Source organism: Ciona robusta, chromosome 6 (assembly GCF_009617815.1).
Source record: "Ciona robusta chromosome 6, ASM961781v2".
Lineage (NCBI taxonomy): Eukaryota > Metazoa > Chordata > Ascidiacea > Phlebobranchia > Cionidae > Ciona > Ciona robusta.
In genome coordinates, this window is record NC_143240.1 from 308,390 (window position 1) to 330,757 (window position 22,368).

Genomic DNA, 22,368 nt, shown 5'->3' on the forward strand with positions numbered 1-22,368 from the left:
CCTAACTTGGTCTATACTAGCTTTGATCATGCCCACTGCTGCAATCTATGTAACGTCAAATACGAATCAACAATTAAGATACAACTGTCGAGTCATATGTTCAACCGAACAGATTTAAATTATACTGGCCAAGTCATTCTTATAATCGAGGCTGGATATTCCAAATGAACAATTAGATTTAGATCATACAAGACGGAGGATAGCGTTCCACCTGCTACGCCAGAAGACTTTCACTTTTTTGTCGTGATATATTCGTTTTATTAAATAATTGATCAATATTAACATTAATTCATTAACGTCCAGCATGTAAGTAACAATTAAACATGATACAGTTAATTAAAGTATTTGACGATATCGTTTTGAAAATTCATAATATAGTAGGAGCACATAATATCCAAATATCCTGATCGTGTTTTCAATAATTAAGAACAGTCTATGGGAGTCCTTAGGATATAGTGATATGATTTTTAAAATGATGTTTGTTTACTCCCAAATGAGTCATGAAAGTATAATAAAAAGGTGCCACATCTTCACCATCCTCTATATAAAAAACGTACTTTGGATCAGTACAGGGGCTTTCCCCAGTTCTCTTGTTGGACCTTCGGCTGAAACATTAAAACAGATATGACATCATTATCACATTTACATAACGATAACGGTATAACTAATACATTTATGTAAGTGCATGCATTATACATACGTGGTGGCTTCATATATCAAATATCCCGAGCGCTTATTTTAATAATACAAACCAACGCTTCCATCCGCTATATTAAGCAAATAAATCGCTCTGGGTATTTTAAAACTGGACGTTCTTATTTATAAAGTTGCGGAAAATGAAACCTAACGGAAGGGTTACGGATCAATTTGATTGAATATAAACGAGTCTGTATATCTTTAAACATTTGCTCACGAGCTTACCATATAAGTACGTATTTTGTTGTGGACCCAGTGGTCACTAATGGGTTGTCTAAAATGTCAGCCATATACAAAAAGAAAAAAATCCCACAAACAATTATCCACAAAATTACATTCTTGGTATCTCGGTAACAGGCACGAGGTATATAAAACAGAACGCCCGTGTTTTTAACGACTGTCGTTTTTCGGTTAGCTTTTGTGTTCGCAACTAATATTTACCTACAGGACCAACGGGACGGTAAACAATATCCATGACAACGCATACAACAGAAACCAGAGTTGTTCTCAAGGGGGAAACCCGCATTAGAGTAACACGGATCGCCACATGAAGATAAGAGTCAAGCTACGACACATTGTTTAATTGTGTATTAAAAACCATCAACCCAACTTTTAACATAACAGTAGGGTGGGGAAAGATGGGACACCTTATTGTTTTGTTTTTACGTTCTATTTAATAGTAAACAAAGAACATTTAAAGTATTATAAAACCGTATCTTCACGACTTCCATTGACCGTTCTTTAAACACGATCAGGCTATTTGGATATAATGTGCTGAAGGTGTCCCATCTCCTCCCCATCCCATAAAATAAGGCCAACTACGCATATAGGTAAGGGCTTTGTGGTGTTTCATTTATTTTCAATTTAACCACGTTGTTTATTCGTTCGTAATTCGTCCCCGCTATTGTTTTCCGTGATTTATACCGTCACGACTCGGTGAACCTACGTTGGCTCCTTTTCTTGTAACCTTGCCTTACCGTTTGGTCATCGACTCTTCTCTGCAGTCACATTTGGTACAGGCGACGTGATAGAACGTTCTATTACTCGCAACGCGTGTTTGTGTTGCAATATCTATTTACTTTTATATTTTACATTTCTAACTGTTTTAATTTGATTTTATTTGAATAAGGTTTTTAAATGAAAAGAACAAATTGATAAACGCGATTTTCCTACGCTTTAGTTTCAATAGAGCCTATTTTATGCCAGATCAAATTTAATATTATTTAATAACTTTATAACGGCCGTACTTCCAGTTTTTTAAAATCAGTTTTGGCACCCTGGTACCAGGACGTCTCCGTGTGCAACATAACCACATATTCCAGCTATGTTAAATTGCCATTTATTTTTTCAATCAAAGAGATGGTTGAAAGGTATAAATTATATTCACTATTTTAGATGCGGACCTTACAGTTATGAAGCGGTCCTTTTGCGCAAATGGGCGGTATCTTTATATACTAACTAAGTGATTGTTTGTGCTGCTGGATGAAGTGGTACCTTTTATGTGTTACTGCGTTTGAGCAATTTTTGCCCACTAACCCCGCTTTAAAAAAAAGTAAATATAGTAGGGTGGGGGAAAATGGGACTGTCAGACGAGACTCTTTTTTAATTTTCTTTTCCGGACCCCCATTTAATGATAATCAGGAAAATAAGGTTACAGAATTATTCGACAGTATTATCACGACTTTATAAAACGCCCGTCAAAGCTGATTACTGTTTTTAAATATTACAAAAATATGTAAAATAGAAACAGTATACTTTGAACAGGTTAAAAAAATGCGAAATAGTAAGGTACCATTTTTTGAATGCTCGCCAAGTCATAGTAAAGCCAATGATTTTTTTAGTTTGCGTGTGCGAACGATTAAACTAGTTTCATAGCTTCATATAACAACCTTATTATTTCTTTTTGTTATTTACGCATATTCCTATTTATAAATACACTTAATAATCAAAATTAACAATGATTCCAAACTGTCCCATCTTATCCTGTGTGTTTTCAAATTTGTAAAATTTCACTTGTTGTGCGGAGAGTTAAATAACTCCTCGTGTGTTTTATTATATTTTATTAAATTGGTGTCAATTAATAAAGGAATGATAGTACTAATTCGTGGTATTAACCAAAAGCCGCCATCTATTTTGACTTTAAAAATATTTGGCAATATGTGCTTAAGTGTCCTATCTTCCCCCATTGTACTATATAGAGGAAATGACTGGTTAGAATATGAATCCTTTGCATTTTCAAACTATGCTGTAACAGGATAACGAGTCCCACGACAACTGACGTAGCAGAAACCAGAGTCACTCTAAGGGGGAAATCCCGCTCCGCAATATAATATGACTCGCAACAACAAGTTAAGAAACCGAGACACCGATACATATGCGATAGTCTTTATATAAAGTGGTACAAGAACTCACTAAGGTTTGTTGGAAGCGGCAAAATACTGACGTTTTAAAAGTAAGTTAAATTTTGCTACATTTGCTGGATTAACGTTTTGGAATTATGATATCGCGCAATCTAAAATAAGTTTTTTAAAAAACAGCAATAAAAATTGAAAATCTTACGTCATCCATTGGTTGCCATTGAACAGTGACGTTTTCAATGTCAATCCCGCCATCGATTTCAAAATAAGATACACGGTAGAGCGGCACCTTGTATGTGAAGTCGCAGAAGTGAACATCGTTCACATACACCTGTCATCCGATTTAAAAATGCCTTGTACGAATTTGTTTGTGTACTGGTGTATATTAACAAAGTAAGATTACACAATTGACTTTTATGCACACTTTTGAATTAGTAGACTTTTATGCACACTTTTGAAAAATAACTTTTTTTCTTAACAGCCTTTACAAGAAAAGGCGTGACCGTGCAACAATCGATCAATAATTGGAAAGGCTTTACTGAAAGCTGAACAATCACTGACAAATGGCATAATTAAATTTAATTTAAAATACGCCTTTGGTAAGACATGGACAAAGATCTGACCGAGAACTTATCGTTATGACAAACGCAGCGTATGGTGAACAGCTCTCTCTGTCTGAATGGAAAGTAAGATGAAATGAACTCAGCGTTCGGATTCCACTTCTGTCTGACCATTGAGTTACGAACAACTCTTTGAGCTCCGAATTCTGGTGAAAATCGGAAAGCATAATCGTATGTCGCATCCGGACCACAGTGGTAGTTGAACCCAAACCTGAAACACAGAAAATTTATTTTATTTTCCCTAAATACTTCCTCGATGCCCAAATAAGCATGTACGAAAACAAAACTACCAAACAAATATTATCGACCACGTACAATAATGGGACAACACAAGATTAAAATCGTGCGACACGTCTCAAAATTTAAATGGTAATATCGACAAAATCATAATTTACTTGTCGGCAGTGGCTCGTCCAGTGATTATCATTTCAGATCCTCTAGTAAGACGGCGATCCAACGGCAAAGTAAACATTGACATCTGTTGACAAACATTAACAAAATAAACGATTAATCAAAGTCAGTTAAGGCGGTCAAGGGTAAAAGATACTCACTGGGTTGTGAAATGTGAGGAACGGTTCTTGGATGCTCTGTAAGGTATAATGTTAGATTTTAAACCATGTAGAAAATACATGTGATATGTGCTGTCTTCGTAAACCTACTCGCACTCTCTTATAAGAGGGAGTGTCTTTTCTAGCCATGTACACACGTTTTGTACAATAGGGTGGGGGAAGATGGGACCCTTATTCATTCTATTTTCTCGTCCCATTTAGTAGTAAACAATGAAAATTCAAAGAATTATAAAACCGTATCTTTACGACTCTCGTAAACCGTTGTTAATTGTTTAAAACATGATGAGGTTATTTGGATATTATGTGCTAAAGGTGTTCCGTCTACCCCCACCCTATACTACATTATTTATACGCCTATATAATGTATTCTAATACAAGTGGCGTATCCGCGATGCTGTGACATATAACGTGTTGTTATACATTTTAACACAGCCTATACACAATATTAAGTAAACCCTGGAAAAATGAAGCAGTATTTCTGACTACCTTCTGATTTCGACTAATGTTAGAATTTAATCAAACATATCCTACCCTGTCGTTTCCCACGTATCCAAACTCCACTGAATCCACATCGACCTGACCATCTATGTTTAAGTGTGTGATACGGTGAAGGTCGTAGCGGTGTTTGAACTTAGTGAAACTTTCCCCGTTTACCTTGACCTAAATAATAAGGAAAAATATTTATCTTTATCCTTGGAACGTCATGGCGAGTGCAAAGCTAAATGCCTCTCCAATATATTAGCGTGTGGTGTATTTATGGCAAGGTATACTGAATTGATATCTGCTACAATGTTGTTTGTTACAAACTAGTTGTCTCAATAATAAGCATACTGAAAAAAATTACAACATTGTAATAATAAAAGAGGACGCAAGTTATATAAAACATGACACTTATAATATATTTTTTTAAATGGTTGTCTTGCATCGAGGTTAATTAAGCGACATTCGAGCAAAAATTATATATTTAAATTTTTAGTCTGTTCATTTTTCCTTCGAGATACTGTGGCATGTTTGTGTTGTTGGGAAGCAGGCGTGCTTTGTTTGCCAATGACAACTAGAATGTTGCTAGTGTTGGCTGCTGGTGAGTTACACACGTATTACAGATTAATTACTTGGAAAATCGTAACTCAATGAAAATTTAATAGGTGTGTGTGCTTACAAAAAGTTTCCAAGTATTTATTATTCAACTTTCAGGGTGATTTAAGTTTAATCATAAATCACCACTATTGGTGGATGTTAAAACCGAGCTTCATTCTGATAGTTTACGTGGTGAGCGGTCTTTACATAGAAGTATGGTTAATATGGTATTAAAGTATCACCTCAAACCCATCGGCTAAACACGTAATCTCAACTTGAAAGTGTTTGTATTTTTCAAATGGAAAGTAAGGAGTCGAGTCTTCATGATCTGAACGCCACGCCTTGTTTGTTCTCGCGTTTCGCGCAACTTGTCGCTTGACAAACCTTGGGTTGAAGTGAAATGCGATGTCATCTTGCTCTGCTGGCCCAACTTTGAAATTAATGCTAAATCTGAAACAAGGTGATAATGAATAAAGAAATGTTTGAAATAATGTTCTGTGTTGGTAGAGCTTCATAAACAATCCACAAGCTTAATGTGATTTATCAATTTCCGTTCGTTCCACCCGCACATTGAAGATCCTGCTTCCTGACGCTATTAAACCATAGTTGGCTCTACACATCAATACACTATGGTTAAATTATATACACAACCACGGTAGATTCAACCTCGTAAGTACCACAATGAAGAAGCTGACTCCAATACCTAAATAACAAAACCTACCCTTCGCTAGACGGTTTAGGTTTTCCACTAACAATCCATCGCATACCAGGTCGTGGGACGAAATCCAGCAGTTGGACAAGTGGAATAGCCTGTAAATTAAAACCATGCAGTAGGGGAGGGAAGATGGGACACCTTTTAACTGCATTTTCTTATACAACTTGCTAGTAAACGAAGAACTTTCAAAGTGTTATAAAAATGAATCCTTATACGACTCCCATAAATCGCTGTTAATTGTTTAAAACACGATTTGGATATTGTGGGCTAAAGATTTCCCATTCCCCCTACCCTACTACATCTTATAACGCCACTGAATACTGCTATTGCTTGGCAAAACCTTGCAACAAATAACACTTGAAAGAAATAAACTAGACATATATTGCTCAAAACGCCAAATTCAATAATGCATATTAGTGGGATGAGAGTTTGTCAGAAATGAACTGACCTTCTCCACTTAGACAACACGAATATACAATGCAACGAAAACGCAGATATACAACTAATACATTAAATATTTATAATTTCAACTTACCGGGCGGTTCAACTTACGCTGAGTTCGAAACATTGCAAATATACAGCAGTTTTCTGTAAATCAAACAATCTAACTGACCTAAAATACAATGATTTGTTACAACATAGGCTACCGGGTAAACACGTTTCTGAGCCTGGCTGTTGTGAATTTCGCGGCGTATCCGATTACCTGATGGTTGTTTAAAAGTCAATATTAGCAATGCGTCGTCTGGAATGAAAGCGCAGAAGTAGAATTACAAAATGTGACGTCACCGGCCCGCCCGTCGTTTATGTTTTTCAACGCTAGACGCAGTTTGGAAGTCGTGAGCTTTTCCTGTATAGCCCACTGCAGGCAAATTATTCTTGGTTGCTCTGTCATGTTTGAGCTAACAGTATAGTTACCAAACATTGTTTTGAATTAAACTATTTTGTTAGATGAATGTATATGTTACACTTTTGTATAGTCTTCAAGTTCGTAAAACACCCGTGATCAGATAAAATCGTATTGTAATATAAAACTGCATACCAAGAGATCACAGATCTAATGAATGAGCACGTTTTAAACTAATTAGCATAAGATAGTAGAGTCGGGGGAGATGGGACACCTTTAACACATAATATCCAAATAGCCTGATCGTGTTTTAAACAATTAACAACGGTCTGTGGAAGTCGTGAAGATACGGTTTTATAATTCATTAATTTTTTTTTGTTTACTACCAAATGAAAAGGTGTCCCATCTACCCCCACCCTGCTGTATTAATTAATCCTTTTACTACAACGGTCGACTAGGCTCGATCAAAAACAAATCTGAAGTAACCAACAAAACGGGTTCTAGTCGCCATTGGTGACTGTGGAGCAGTAGGCAGAATGTATTTATACATGTATTATGACTAATGAAACTTATGACGTATGAGGATTGAGTGATTGGTGAAGAATATGTGTAAATACGCATTGAACAACTCCTGTACCATGTGTTTATTGTAAGCTTACACTAGTTAACGTTGTCGTCGCTTAAAAACGTTTGTTTTCATGAATTTTGACAAACCGTAACCACGCAGTAATCAGGTAATGTTAGGAGTTAACATTAAGCATAAGATGTTGAATTAAAAATATTGTTTCAATTACGATTAATGATAATACGGTATAAGAGTAGTGCATTCAATGCGTCCCCACTTAAATGCTAATAGTTTGATTCAGTCGTGAATCGTTGTGTGGATACAACACGCGTGCCGTCGTTTCCCCGCCAAACTGCCAGACAGTGTTTCCGCTACGTAAAGTGCACAAGGAAAGTAATCGTTAATTAATCGCTCATCGTGCGGTTTTAAATCTGAAAATTCAGTCTAAAAATTATAAATATATATTATGATTTGATTTCAATCAAGAGAATAAAGAATAAATGCTAGAATTGAAAACTGAGGTAAGTGCGGAAAAAAGTCGTCCAAAAAACAACAACAACAACAACTGACGAAAAAGGATCTATATGACCACTAACGTGCTCAACCACTAACGTGCTCAAAAACAAGGAACGTCCGACTCTTAACGCGACACAGTAGGTTACTTGCTTTACACTTAGACCACGCCCGTCTCCACCTCACTGCGTTGGAGACTGAGTAAGTAATCAGCGTGGGAGGGAATTTGAGGAATTCAGTTTCTATCATATAGCAGCGTTGGGGAGATGAGACCCTTAAGCACATATTGCTAAATATTTCCAAATTTAAAACAAATAACGGTTTTTGGGTGATACAACGAATTAGTACTATCATTACTTTATAAATTGACAACAATTGCAAAAAATATATTAAAACACACGAAGAGTGTTTTACTGATTCGCAAAACGGGTGTAATTTTACAAATTCGAAAATAAACAGGGTAAGTCGGGACAGTTTAAAATCATTGTTAATTTTGATTAATAAGTGATTTAACCATTAGAAATACACGTAAATAACACAAAATAAAACTGTATGCTTTGTCAAGTTCAAATATTGTATTCATTGCCTTACCGCTATAGCTTTTAACATGTTCTACCTTCATTATATTATGCTAAAAAAACCCTTGTCTTGTTTAATAGATAATAGGTATTGTTTGAACACCATTGAAAAATATTTAACAGAAAATTGAAAATTAAATTTAATTTTTTTGCTACAAATTGGGTATTGCTACACTATTTTTGGCACAAGCCACTTCTCATAAACTATCTTTAGGTGCAAATGACTGAATGTCGAATATATATTTATTTTTCTTATATTACCTTGTTTTATATATGAGTATATTATATTTTAATTACCCATTATGTATTGCTAAAATAACGGCCAACTTTTTTAAGGTTAGCAATAAAAAACCTACAAAATTACAATGTGGGGAAAGAAGGGACACAAAATTGAAATATTTTTATATTAACATTGTTGAAGCTATAGTGAGCTCCAACTCGGCTGCCGTAATCAACAAGCGACTGATTAGTTAGTAACTTAATGAATGCTCTCTCATACGAATTGAATATACTATATACAGAATGTTTTGGCAACACCCAAACCAATTAAAGCGACGGTTATTATTAAGGGAGATTTAAAACAGTCATGGTTCAGTCGCTGATGCGTATGTAAACGCCAGACAACACAACAACACACTACACTGAAACAGAACTAGACTAAACTGCAAATAAAAACGTGGGTAATGTGTCTTCTTCTCATTACAAACACCAAAATAACGTCACAATACACTGGCGGGAAACGAAAGAAAAACAACAAACATATTCGTAATTGCAACAGTATTATCAATTAACCGGCTGTGCTATTTTCGTTGCCCTGTAAACTTTATATATATAACTTTAAAACAATATTTTTTGTTGTTTTTATACCAAATTAAAGTGAAATGGACTCCTGCCTATTTTCCTCATGTTTATATCCATGGCCTACTAAAGATATCTTTAGTAGGCCATGTTATATCCTAGTTTTTTTCACAAAATAAAACTAGTTTTATGTTACCGTGTTGGGGTTTATTTTGAGAGGATTTGTTTTTATTTTTTATGTGTGGTTGATAATTTGGACAACCCGTTCATGGCCACTCGGTTGAAGCAATTGCCGTGTCTTGCCAAGGACACATACGCCATAATAGTAGCAGCAAAGAGCCTTGAACCCATTACCTATGGGTTAAAGGCGCGCTATCCAACACAACAATCAATCTGGACTGATTTAAGTGTTCTGCCAAAACTACCAAAACGTAACTGCGAATGTCGTATATTTGATTGGAACTGGAAGCTTTGAACCAATATTAATGTATGAACATGTATTACCATTGCTTTTGACACAGTTATCAATAATGTTAGTTTACATTAGTGAAAAACTACTTAATACAACCACGGCCTACTAATAGGCCTTCTAATTTCAAACGTAAAATGTGAATTATCAGGCCGTATCTCTAGTAGGCCGTGATACAACATGCAGACATAAAATGTCGCAGAACTTTACCATACACGGTCTACTATCTCTAGTAGGCCGTGTACCATAGTACTCTGTTTAAAGTACTATGAATTTACATGTTGACCAGAGTCCGTATATTATAGACCAGAGTCCGTATATTATTGACCTGAGTACGTATGTTTATATACGGACTCTGATATTGACCAATCATTTTATATTTATGCCTCCCCAGTGAATAGAGCTCTGGCGTCTTGTATTTTTTATAACTCCACGAGTTACTCATGCGTGAATATTTACATTCTGACGTCATAAACGTGGCATCGAAAATGGTTGTGGTGTTATTATTAGCGCCTAGCGGAAGATAAAAATAGCCGTGTTATTTAAATAGTAAATACTGATATGTAAATTTACCATCGTATACTTAATTTTAAGAGTATACAATGAATTTACCAATATTTATGCTCTTACCCGATTTTATAACTTAAATTTATGTATTGTTTTTGTGTTAAATACGTGTCAAAAAGAGAGGTACATAGGTTATATTCAAGGAAATATTTTCTAAATTTTCGAAACTGTTGATAAAGTATTTTTCGCGCATAATTTTTTAGGACTAAGTAATAGCTTTCGGCCAAGTTTTTGTTTTAAATTATTATGTTAGTACTCTGTAGAATGTAGGTAAAAATAAAAATTACACTGCAAATTCAGGGTAATTTTTTAGTTTAATTTGCTTTTAAAATGTAAGTAAGTAAAGAAAAAAAATGTCATAATATAAATAAGCAAGTATGAAAATGATTGTTGTAAATTTATCGCAATGCTTAAAAAACAGGGTAATTGGTCCTGATTTTAATGCTTAAACTATAATTAGGAGCAGAACATGCTAAAAATATGGACAGGTTTTTTAATAACTACATTAAAAAGAAAATTAAATGCTAACTTATTGTAATTTGTTGTTGCAAATGTAGGTGTAAGACAAGTGATTCTCAAATATTGTGTAACAGTTACTTTTTGTTTCTCTTTAATAATAATAATAATAACAACTTTTATTTGTCTCTTCGATTACGGTAGCGAAGATTTAAAAATATTTTAAACAAAAAGACAGGAAATAGCGACAAAACAACAGTTGTTAAAACACGGTTAAAAACATATTTACATTTATTTGGAAGAAAATAAGCGTGGTCGCTACACCTAGCGGACAGGCGAGCCATTTATTTTGATTGATTTAAAATTCTAATAGAAACAAAAGTGTGCGTAAAGACACGACCCGTACAACTGAGGGAGTCGACTTTAAAGAGGATTGACCCAAAGATTGGGCCCTGATTTCTCTGTAATAAAATTATTATTTATATGATTTACGATTTAGGAAGTGCAGTGTACTTTTGGTAATTGTGGGTCTACAAAGCTTTGATGTTATTAAGTGATGCTTATGGTATGGAAGTATTCACTACAGCTACATAGGAAAGTATTCGCTGACATACGAACACACCGTCTAAGATTGCATGATTCATGATGTCATAATTAGTTAATTACTACAGGAAGTTACTACAATAACGTGGTTCGTCTTGTTTAAAATTAGACTAAATAAATACGTTTACATATAAGATTGCATGTTGCAATCAAATAAGGATTAATCTTTATTTAAACTGTTGCTTCTCTTTCTCTCTCTCTCTATATATATATATTAATGTAAGCAGTAGGGATGTGCTGAAGTTGAAAAAGCTCGGGTTCGCCGAGCGCCGAGCTTTAACGAAAAGCTCGGCACGAGCCCGAGCACCTATGACGTCATCAAGGAGAAAGGCGTACGAGAATGCGTTCCTATTCAGCCGAAAAGCGCCGCTAATCAAAATAATACAGAACACGTGGTTTGCGGTTAAAGACGCGTCTCGCTTTTCATAATTCCTATTGTTGCAAAATGTAAAATTCATACAAAAAGTATTTAATTAAAAAAATATTTATAACTGTTACAGCCAGTGGCGCAACTAGCAAGTTTCTACGCATGTTCATCTTGGATAATGTAACGATTATTTACGTCAGAATAAACCTTTACGATCGTTACATCACAAACGAGATTGTTGGAAAACAATCGTGTTTTATTCGCTTCCATACGATCTGTAGTTTGTGTATAATTTTTGTTTCTGATGATTAGTTTAATGCAGGTAAATCGCGATTATGTAAATTTTAATTGGTGCAAATATAAGAGCGAGGAGCGACGCTATCAGTAAATTAGAACCAACGCAAATTGTAATATGATATTACAAAGTATCGTCCCGGTCGAGCTTGGACAGAAGCCAAAAAACATCGTTTGATGGCGCCGCACGAGAACCAGAGTTTCATTACGTCATTTTTCACGAGAATAAATTCACAACGATTGCTTCGTTTGTTACGTGTGGAATGTATGCTACCGCATGCGTCTTCCTTTATTTCATACGCCGGCGCAAAAAAAGTGTAAAAAAGAGTGTAAAAATGTGACGCTGATACACGATGTTTTGATCTCGTGGTTGGTTGGGCTGCCCAACTTGGGCAGTGGGCACATTCCTCCCGATTGTTATATTATAAAACGTCATAATTAATAGTTACGTTGCGATAGGACACGTTACGTAACAATTGAATGAAAAATTGTTCTAATTCCAAGCGAAGGAATGTTATATTGAATGCAACGCGTGTGTGTGCGTCTTAGCACTTTCTGGCTGCGTGCGTGTCTGCGGTAAAGGTGGCTTAGGGGTTGCAAAACCCTGTGGTTGCAAAACCGTGGTTGCAGCAATTTATATTATTTCATTATAAAAAAGTTTAAGAGTTTTTGGCTTTTTATTTAAAATGTGATACGAAAACATTGGGCGCTCGTGTAATTCGACACCGGCTGTAACTCGATACCGGCAAATTGCTGACGTTGCGATTCGTTACTTGCGAGAGAGCAAATTCACAACGAACGAAAAACAATTAAAGAGAAAGCTACGCTGACTAGTCTCGTTATCTTTTAGTAGCTTCACTTTTTTCATTTTTAATATTTTTCGCTCTCGCGTGCAACATTATAGCATAAGGCTCGGCGCTCGGCCCAGTTTTCAGCCGAGCGCCGAGCGTCAAAAAAGGAGACGCTCGGGCACGAGCTTTTGAGTTCGGGCTCGGCTCGGCACATCCCTAGTAAGCAGTTTTAATAGCAAATTTATTTGTTGTGAGACAGATTATCAGCGTAAAGATTTAAATTTGAGGAATATATAGATATAATGTGCGTATATTATATATATATAATATGTATATTTATATAACCTATATATACATGAATTTTTAAGGGTAAATCTAAAATTTAAAGGACTACCTAAGCTTAATATATATATATATATGTATATATTTAGTTTTTGTTGGTCTGATTCTAAATTTCATTTTATATTTTATGCTTAATTTTTTACAGGTACAAAATGTTCAGTTCATTGCATTTAGTAGAGTGTGTGGTATATTATGCATTATTGCAAGTGTATCTACCTTTATATTTGATTGGTATATTTATGATTAAATTGAAGATAGTTGTAAACAAAATAAAACGGTTCACAGGAATTGGGTGTGTTAAACATTCCAACATGATGCCACTAACTGAAGGGGGAAAGGTAGGTCAAGTTATTGACAATTCAAATCTTGAAATTCACATTAAAATTTAGTAGCTCATAAAACTTGCTCAAGCTAAATGCAAAGAAAGCAGTTTAAAGCTGTGGTTTTAATTATTAGCCATGCAATTGAGAATACGTGTCTCCTTTTATACAGATTACAAAACAATAAAGCATAGAACTGTCATTGCATATCTTATGAGATTGCATATACATCTTATTAAATTCCTATTGAAAACAATTTACCTTGCTTGCAAGTGTTTTATATAACTTTTAATCAAAATATCTTTACCTGGATTCTTAGAATAAGTATCTTTATTTGGAGTTGTAGTGTTTATAATACAGTGTAGAAATATTTTAATTTTTTTGCCCAAAAATGTATATATAATTATAAAATATTTCAATTTAAATATTAAGTACTTTTATTGCTTCAGGTCGAGGACGTTGGTTGCATTTCCACAGATGAAGAAATTGATTTTTTGCGTCATAGAAGTCCATGTTATGTTACAAGGATGACATTAGGTGTGGCCAAGCAACTTGCTAAACTTGTGACGGGGTATTATGTTACATACATTTATAGGAGTACTAGTTTAAAATACAGTAGTCCGATTAATACTCTTCTATTATGAATTTTAATAGTTATGCATTTGTTAAGAGCCAACTTTGGCCACAGGTCCCAGAAAGTGTCTCCCAGTAAAATCTCTGCCATTTGTACACTACAGCTGGGCGGCATTAGCATGCATTTAACGCGAATAATATATCGTAAGATGCACACCTTTGTCCACGGCCATGTTTGTCCTTGATAAACCAAAGTTTTTATTTTAAATTTTGCATTAATGTGTTGGTGTACACTAGTGCTTCACTAATTTATTAAGAAGGTTACATTTAAATTAACACACGCTTTGTGATAAAAAATGTATATATATAATATTTGTATAGGCTATATATAAATATAGCCCAGTCTATGTAATTAAATTACATAGGTATGTAATCAAAGACAAGAGTGTTGCTAATCAGATCGGATAATTATGACCTGAATGACCAATACAAGATTAACATTTTATTTCTATTAAACATAGCCGTATGGGGAGCACAATAATCAAAAGCATTTGGTTTTGGAATTTGAACCGTTAGGGTTAAAGCAATTTACGTCAGCAGAGTTAAAATTACTAAAGTTTGAGCTGAAATCTTAAGTGTTTGCAAATTGCTGACATTTTATTCCGCTACATAGCATGATAATTGCTGGTGCTAAATATAGACCTAGTTTTAAACAAGTGGCAAATGAAATCATATGACATCAGCACGAACACCATAACTACTGTAAGAATGAGTCATATACTGGTTTCTAATAGGTGTGTTGTTACAACACAGTGTAAAATTGATGGGTGTAACGGTAACGCCTTTATCCAAAAGTGATATGAACTGTTTTAACATTATTTTGTCATAATGACTTTGATTTTACTGTAAGCGTTACTTTTCAATCTTTTTCGTATCTGCATTTTTGATACTGTAAAGTTTAAACACAGTAACCGAATAAAACTATAAATTAACAAATGTACATACATATGTATTTAAACATTGCATTTAAAGTGGCAATTATTTATGTTTTTAATTCAGTGTACTGAGAAACACATAAAAAGACACCCTTTAATTTTAATCTATAATCGATGTATTTTTTTATTATTATCTAAGTGTGTTTAATATTTTTCCACAGACAACAATCCATTGATCTAATATCAGATGAGCAACTTATTTACACATTATTTCATACCGCTATTGCTTATGCCATTAAGTGGAATGATGAGAAACAAATGTTTTGCGTCAATCTGTGTGAATTTAAAGATGTCAAAATATTTAAAGTTAGTGGGAATTTTTTGAATTTCTAAATAATTATTTAATTTATCAAGCATCGAAGTTTAGTTGTAAAGTTGTAAGCAAGCCACTCAACAGTAATTGCTAAAACTCAGTAGTCACTAATGGGTTGACCAAATTATCAGTCATACATAAGAAATAAAAAAATAATCACCTACAAGCCACAAAGTAACACTTGGTAATTTGTAAGTAGGCACGAAGTGTATGAAACAGAACACCCGTGTTATAACCAGTAACCACTGTTGTTTTCCGGCCATGCGAGGATAAAGCAAGTGACGTTCATTCATTTATTTAAAGTAGGCAGCTATTAAAAGCTGCTCTAACTGTAAGGTTTTGTAAGACACTGTGCTATTTTAAATAACTAACTATTAATGGATTTAAAGTGTAAATAAACTATCAAATATAAAACCAACTTCATTTCAAACTAATTTAATCTTCCATTAATAAACATGTGCTAGACAAGCTTCAAGATTCTCCCAATTTAAATTTTGATTTCCAGGGATTTTATTGGGATGTGCGTCGCATATATGTCGACCTTGCAAAACATAAGATTTCTATTGAAATGGGAAATGGTGGAATTTTTCATTCTGATTCAGGATCATTGCATCGACCGAACTATGAACTTGCTAAACTTCATGCTCAGGTTTGTAAACTAACAATAAGTTAAAATGAATGAATGAATGTAACTTACTTTATCCTTGCGTGGCTGGAAAACGACAGTCGTTATTCCATGGGTTGAACACCTCGTGCCAGCTTGCAAGTTACCATGTATGTTACTTTGTGGGTGATTATTTTTTTTTATGTATGGGCATGGCTGATAATTTGGTGACAACCCATTAGTGACCACTGGATTGGAGTAATTGTCGTTAAGTGTCTTGCCCAAGGACACATACCGTCATACTACTCATACAACTACAATAGTAGCAGCGTCGAGCCTTGAACCCATTACCGCCCGGTTACAGGCAGGCGCACTAACCACTTTGGCAGGCACACCATGTATGGTGCACAATATGACAGCTCCTTGTTAATCTCAATTTGCCCCTCAATAATAAATAAGTTATAATATAGAATTGAGTTCCTTAACACTGCCAACTTATGCTGACATTATTTTAACTTTTGCAAAAAGAAACAACAAATATTTAAATTATTATATATATAATATAAAAATTGTTTACTTTTCACCAGATATGCCTCACGTACTATGCACCAGGATTTGCGCATAATTACGTTCACTTCGTTTTCCCAAGTGCTGTTTGTGTTTATGCGAAGAAACAGCTCAACCATGAAGGAGTATTGTTCAAACTGCTTGCTCCACATTTTCGATTTGTTGAACGACTTAATTATCAGGTAAGTGCATCTCAATAATTTAAACCAAACTGTTGAATTTTGTATGTTTTATATTTCGTAACATTTGATCCTGTTATTTCGTTACAAGAATCGCCCAACTTTATGCGCACCAAATCAGGGTTTGATTTACATAGTTGATTACAGCTACTTTCAATTTGTGATGATATATTACCAGGGGGTAAGAAGGGACACCTTTAACATATATTAATTTATCCAAACATTCGTCTTTTAAACAATTAAAAAACGGTCTATGGAAGTTGTAAAGATATGGTATTAAAATCCTTTGTTTACTAGGAAATGAGATGAACATCTTCCCCCACCCTAGTGAATATTATATAAACAAACTCATGTTAACATTGAAACAGCTTTTATTTTAAATTTTATTTTCCACCAATCAGGCGCTCCGTATTTGCCACGCCACCGATAACAACCAATCAGTGATCGATCGTTATTTTTGTTTCTGGAAATCTTTTCCTGTTAATCGACGACAGTTTTCTTCTGGAATTGAAACTAAATTACATGATTATTATATTGTAAATGGATCTAAGAGTTGTGCAAACGTAAGTTTATTATGTTATGATTGTAATTAATAATAGTTGAATAAATAAATTTATTTAGGTTCTGCATGTGGCAACTTAAAGTTATACTACATGTGTTCTATTACATATACTTTTTGCTCGCTTGCAAGTTATTATGTCTAACTTTAACTGTTTGGCCTTGCCCAAGAAAACATGCGATAAAACCACAGTAGTAGCATCGTCGAGCCTTGAACCTAGTATCCTCTGGTTTAGACACAAGAATTTGCACCATTGTTTATGAAAAATTAAATATTATATACATTAATATATGAATATTACAAAACATCTCATTAATATTAGCTACATTAACTTGTTCTAACTTGTTTACCACACAGACTAATGATCGTGATCATCAGTTGTTTCCACCAGAATATGTGACAGAAGATACAAAGGTGTTGATATGTTACGTCTATATTTTATGTGTTAATGGATTCCTAACCACACATAGTATTTGTAGAAGCAAAACACTTGAATGTAACAGAGCATGAATTAAATGCTTTCCACTGTAGTTTTGGGAGTCGTTAAATAATAATGGAAGGGAATTGTTGAAATACGTTGACAAAGTTCGATACTACTAATTATTACTATAAATAATAAAACAATTATTGTAAATTCTGTAAAACTGTATCTAAACTTAAACATTAAAAGTGTGCCCACTATTTTGTTTTTTACCAAGCTTTTAACGCAGATTTTTACTTTAAAAACATTAGAGCAAAACCTTTTAATCTCAAATATATCGTTATTTAATTAGTTACCTACTACAGTAGTTCAAACATAGTTTTAACTGTTATTGTAAAAATTTAAATCGTTTTATTTTATGCTAACAAAAAAGTGTAAAATACGTTTCGAAAATTGGGTGATTTTGTTATTAGTTTATACTTAATGTTGGCTTTTTGTGAAAAAGCATTGACATAATATGTTTATTTAAATAAGGTTTTCTCACTTTATTGACCGACACATTTTTGTGAGCATAACATAAAATGAACAAAGTAAAATTGATTTGCCAGAATTCTTACAATAATATAATCTAACTATCTAATTTTATGTTACTATATTCATACATATATAGGCTATATTTATATATATATAATATATATATATATATGAATCATATGATAAATTACCTTCTTATAATTTTATGACTGTATTGACAGGTGACAAACACATTTGTGTGAGCATAACATAAAATAAAATAAAAAAGATATGCCAATAAGATATATAAATATAGCATATCAGTATTTTAACATAATGAAGCTTATGTTATTATATTTATATATTATAATTATATGGTAATTTATATTCTTATATTATATTTATATACATATATAGTACTGTAGGGTAAGATGGGACACATTTACCACTTACACATAATATCCAAAATCTAATTATGTTTTAAACAATTACCTACGGTCTGTAAGAGTCCTAAGTTTCATAATTTTTGAATGTTTTTTGTTTACTACCCAAATGGGACGTGAAAATTGAATAAAGAGGTGTCCCATCTTTCCCCACCATACTAAACATGGCTGCCATATTAATTCTATTTCTAACAATATATAAATATACCAGATACCATACTTTGAATACTTGCGACAATATTATCAAGTGATTCGTTCATTTGTTGAAGAGATGGTTCCATATATTGATGAGTAAGTTAATATAATTTGTCTAAAACAAAATTTTAAAATTGTTTAAAAAAATATATATCTATAAATATAAAAATATATATTCGTTTCATGGAAAATTTTAAACCTTGAATACAATGTGTACTGTATGGACCTAATGAGTGGTCTATAATTTTTGTAAACAAATTTCAAACAAAACAAAACTGGATTTTAAATTAACTGTGATTGAAATAGTTCTGAATTCTAATTGCTTAAAATTAATTTAACACAAAAACGTTATATATATATATATTTTTTTTTATTTCAAACACGAATCATCTGGTTTATTTTCAGATCCGAATGGTTATTATTGTCCCAATCCATCCAAACACGTGTACCAAGGTTTAATGCAGTGAATATGGTTGATGGTATCGCTACTTTCATACATCTGGTATTTAATTATTTTTTAATTGCAAACTTTGAGTTGTTTTAATTAAAATGATATGGTACAGTAGTGTGGGGGAAGATGGGACACCTAAACATTCTATTTTCTCGTCCTATTTGGCAGTAAACAAAGAATATTCAAACATTTATAAAATTATATTTTTACGACTTTCATAGAGTATTTAAAACACAATCTGGATGTTTGGATATTATAAGCTAATGGTATCCCATCTTCCCCCACAGTACTCTATATATAATTTTGTTTAAAAATCTTGCAACTTTTGTTGTATGTTTTTAAAATTATTAATAATAATAACTTTATTTGTCTCTTCGATTACGGTAGCAAAGATTTAGAAATATTTTAAACGACAATACAGGATATAGCGACAAAACAACAGTTGTTAAAACACGCTTACAGTTAAAAACATATTTACATTTAATTGGAGAAAAAAAGTGTGGTCGCTACACCTAGCAGACAGACGAGCCATTTATGTTTGGTTATTATCAAGTTAAACTTCCTCTAATACAAACAAATAGGAGTCTTGTGGTTACGAATATATAACTTTTTAAATGTTCTTTGTGTATCAAATTGGGCGAGAAAATAGAATGAAAACGTGTCTCATCTTACCCCAACCAACTGTATTTAAAAAAAAATATTTAAAAAAAACACTATTTTCCACAGTCATCAGTTGTTCATTCAGCTGACCATCAATCTTACTTGGATTTCTTTGCTCGAAAGTTTGGATGTACCGCCATCAGATACCCGTTCCATACGTTTGATGATCCACAAGATTGGAAGATGTATGAGGAGCAAACAGGGATCAGGATAGATGAGGTGAAGAGAGATCCTCTTCTACTTGTTCATCCTCTCGATGTTATGAGGACAAAGTAAGTTGAATTTTTACCTCGATTTTTATTGTATATTGTTTATATTCAAATGGCAGAAAACAACAGTTGTTATAACACAGGTGTTCTGTTTCATACACCTTGTGCCCGCTTGACAACTCATGTATGTAACTTTGTGGGTGATTTTTTGTTTATTTTTGACTACTTGATTAAACAAATTAGCAAGCACTAGAACACTTATTGATACATCTGTTTTAACAACTGTTGTTTTGTTGCTATTTCCTGTCTTTTCAATTACAATATATTAAATCTTCGCTACAATAATCGAAGAGACAAATGAAGTTGTTATTATTATAATATTTTCTCATGGGCGGACACCTACTGTGCTAGTATATGATATATTGTAGAGTGGGGGAAGTTAGGACACCTTTAGCACAAAATATCCAAATATCCTCTAAATATTCTTTGTTTACCACCAAATGGGACGAAAAAATAAAATGAACAGGTGTCCCATCTTCTCCCACCCTACTATAAATAATTTCGTTTTTTATTTCAGTTGTTTTCTTGATGTATTCGTCGACTACATTCCATCGCCCACGTTCGATTTATCGATGATGAAACTAAAATATGATTTCCATGACAGCGGGCCCGATAGCGCGGCAAGAAATTTTATTTCAAATATTCGGAGTTTGGATGGAAATCTCAAGGTTTTATTTATTTGCTGTTGATATAATGAATGGATGAAACTTGTTTATCCTTGCGTAAGGAAGCAGTGACAGTCATTATAACACAGGTTTCCTGTTTCATGCTTGCTTAAAGTTACCATCTAGTTAGTTTTTGCATAAACAACTGATTAGTGACCACTGGGTTGGAGAAATGACCTCAAGGACAATGTCAGCAATGGTAGCATAAAACCCAGTATTCTATGGTTGAATGAATGAATGTAACTTACTTTATCCTCCCCTTGACAGTTGTTAGACACGGGTGTTCTGTTTCTTACACCATGTGCCAGCTTACAAGTTACTATGTATGTTATTTCGGGTTATTATTTTTTATGTATGGCCAACTGATAATTTGGACAACCCATGACCACTGGGTTAAAGCAATTGCTGTTAATCTTGCCCACACATACACCCACAATGGTAACCGCAATGAACCTTGAGTCCATTACCTCTAAGTTGTATGTATGCATGCTAATCACTTTGCCACAGTGTTAGACAATCATTCTGCAAACAATGTATATTAACATAATAACTATTTTTCAGCTCCAAAAATCAACAGTTGTCGCAGAAAATGTGAAAAACGTTGACAAAGCAACTGGAATGCAGCTTGTAAAGCTTGAACAGTTGGTCCAATCAAATTGCTTCTAAACCATGGTCTTCAAACTTGTGCACAGATGTGTAGCAAAACTTTTACTAACCAACATTATTTTTTTTAAATACTTCAGCATGTGTTGTTGAAATATGGATTTCTAAAATGTTGCGTGACCTAGAGCATCCAATATTTTTATGACATGAAAAGTTTAAACCTGTTTCATATGTAATTTACTTCCTAATTTTTATAAATCGTTTTTAATTATAATAAAGGTTATTTTTATGGTAACTCTTCATGTTTTATTTTAATTCATTTACTGCAGTTTTTTTCAATTACTTGACTGTATTGTTCACACAATTAATACCTAGATAAATTTCTGCCTTCATCACTTAGCACTTTCTACTCTATGTGGGACATGTACAATGTAGTACATTATATGACCTGGAATTTTTGCCAGAGTTGGCTCATTTTTTCGATCACTTTGTACTGTTTATGTTTTAAATATTAATTTTAAACATGGCTATACTTTCTGTAAAAAGTTCCATGCCAATTCAATAGCCTTAACCCTCAATGATAACCCATTCATATTTTGTTGCTTTGAATTCATTTTATAACAAAACACATTTGTCTGGATTTTCTAATCATGCACTTAATACCTCATTTAATTTAATTGTAATAAACACTTAAGATATTTGTTAAATTGTTCTTAAATTTCGTTAAATTAAATTGCTTTTATTAATTAAAAATGAGTGAAGTTTATTAAAAATGAGTGAAGTTTAAATCAAATTGTATTGTGATAAAAGATAAACC

General features: G+C 33.4%; 2 protein-coding genes across 2 annotated transcripts; one reads left to right on the forward strand and one right to left on the reverse strand.

Moving 5' to 3' along the window:
• Positions 1-263: 263 nt before the first annotated feature.
• LOC149734602 (galectin-6-like) lies at positions 264-6,719 on the reverse strand. Its single transcript, XM_089879925.1, has 9 exons — positions 6,570-6,719; positions 6,041-6,129; positions 5,562-5,769; positions 4,774-4,902; positions 4,225-4,260; positions 4,069-4,151; positions 3,677-3,884; positions 3,256-3,384; positions 264-605 (listed from the first exon to the last, which is right to left on the reverse strand). The coding sequence occupies exons 1-9, from the start codon at positions 6,600-6,602 to the stop codon at positions 564-566; spliced, it is 957 nt and encodes a 318-aa protein (XP_089736051.1). The 5' UTR covers positions 6,603-6,719; the 3' UTR covers positions 264-563.
• Positions 6,720-13,348: 6,629 nt separating this feature from the next.
• LOC149734603 (uncharacterized) lies at positions 13,349-22,304 on the forward strand. The gene is made up of 12 exons (XM_089879921.1): positions 13,349-13,559; positions 13,991-14,112; positions 15,271-15,415; positions 15,928-16,071; positions 16,614-16,775; positions 17,174-17,335; positions 17,689-17,745; positions 18,920-18,999; positions 19,309-19,405; positions 20,081-20,286; positions 20,801-20,951; positions 21,510-22,304. Exons 1-12 carry the CDS (start codon positions 13,374-13,376, stop codon positions 21,612-21,614), a joined length of 1,617 nt encoding a protein of 538 aa, XP_089736047.1. The 5' UTR covers positions 13,349-13,373; the 3' UTR covers positions 21,615-22,304.
• Positions 22,305-22,368: the final 64 nt, after the last annotated feature.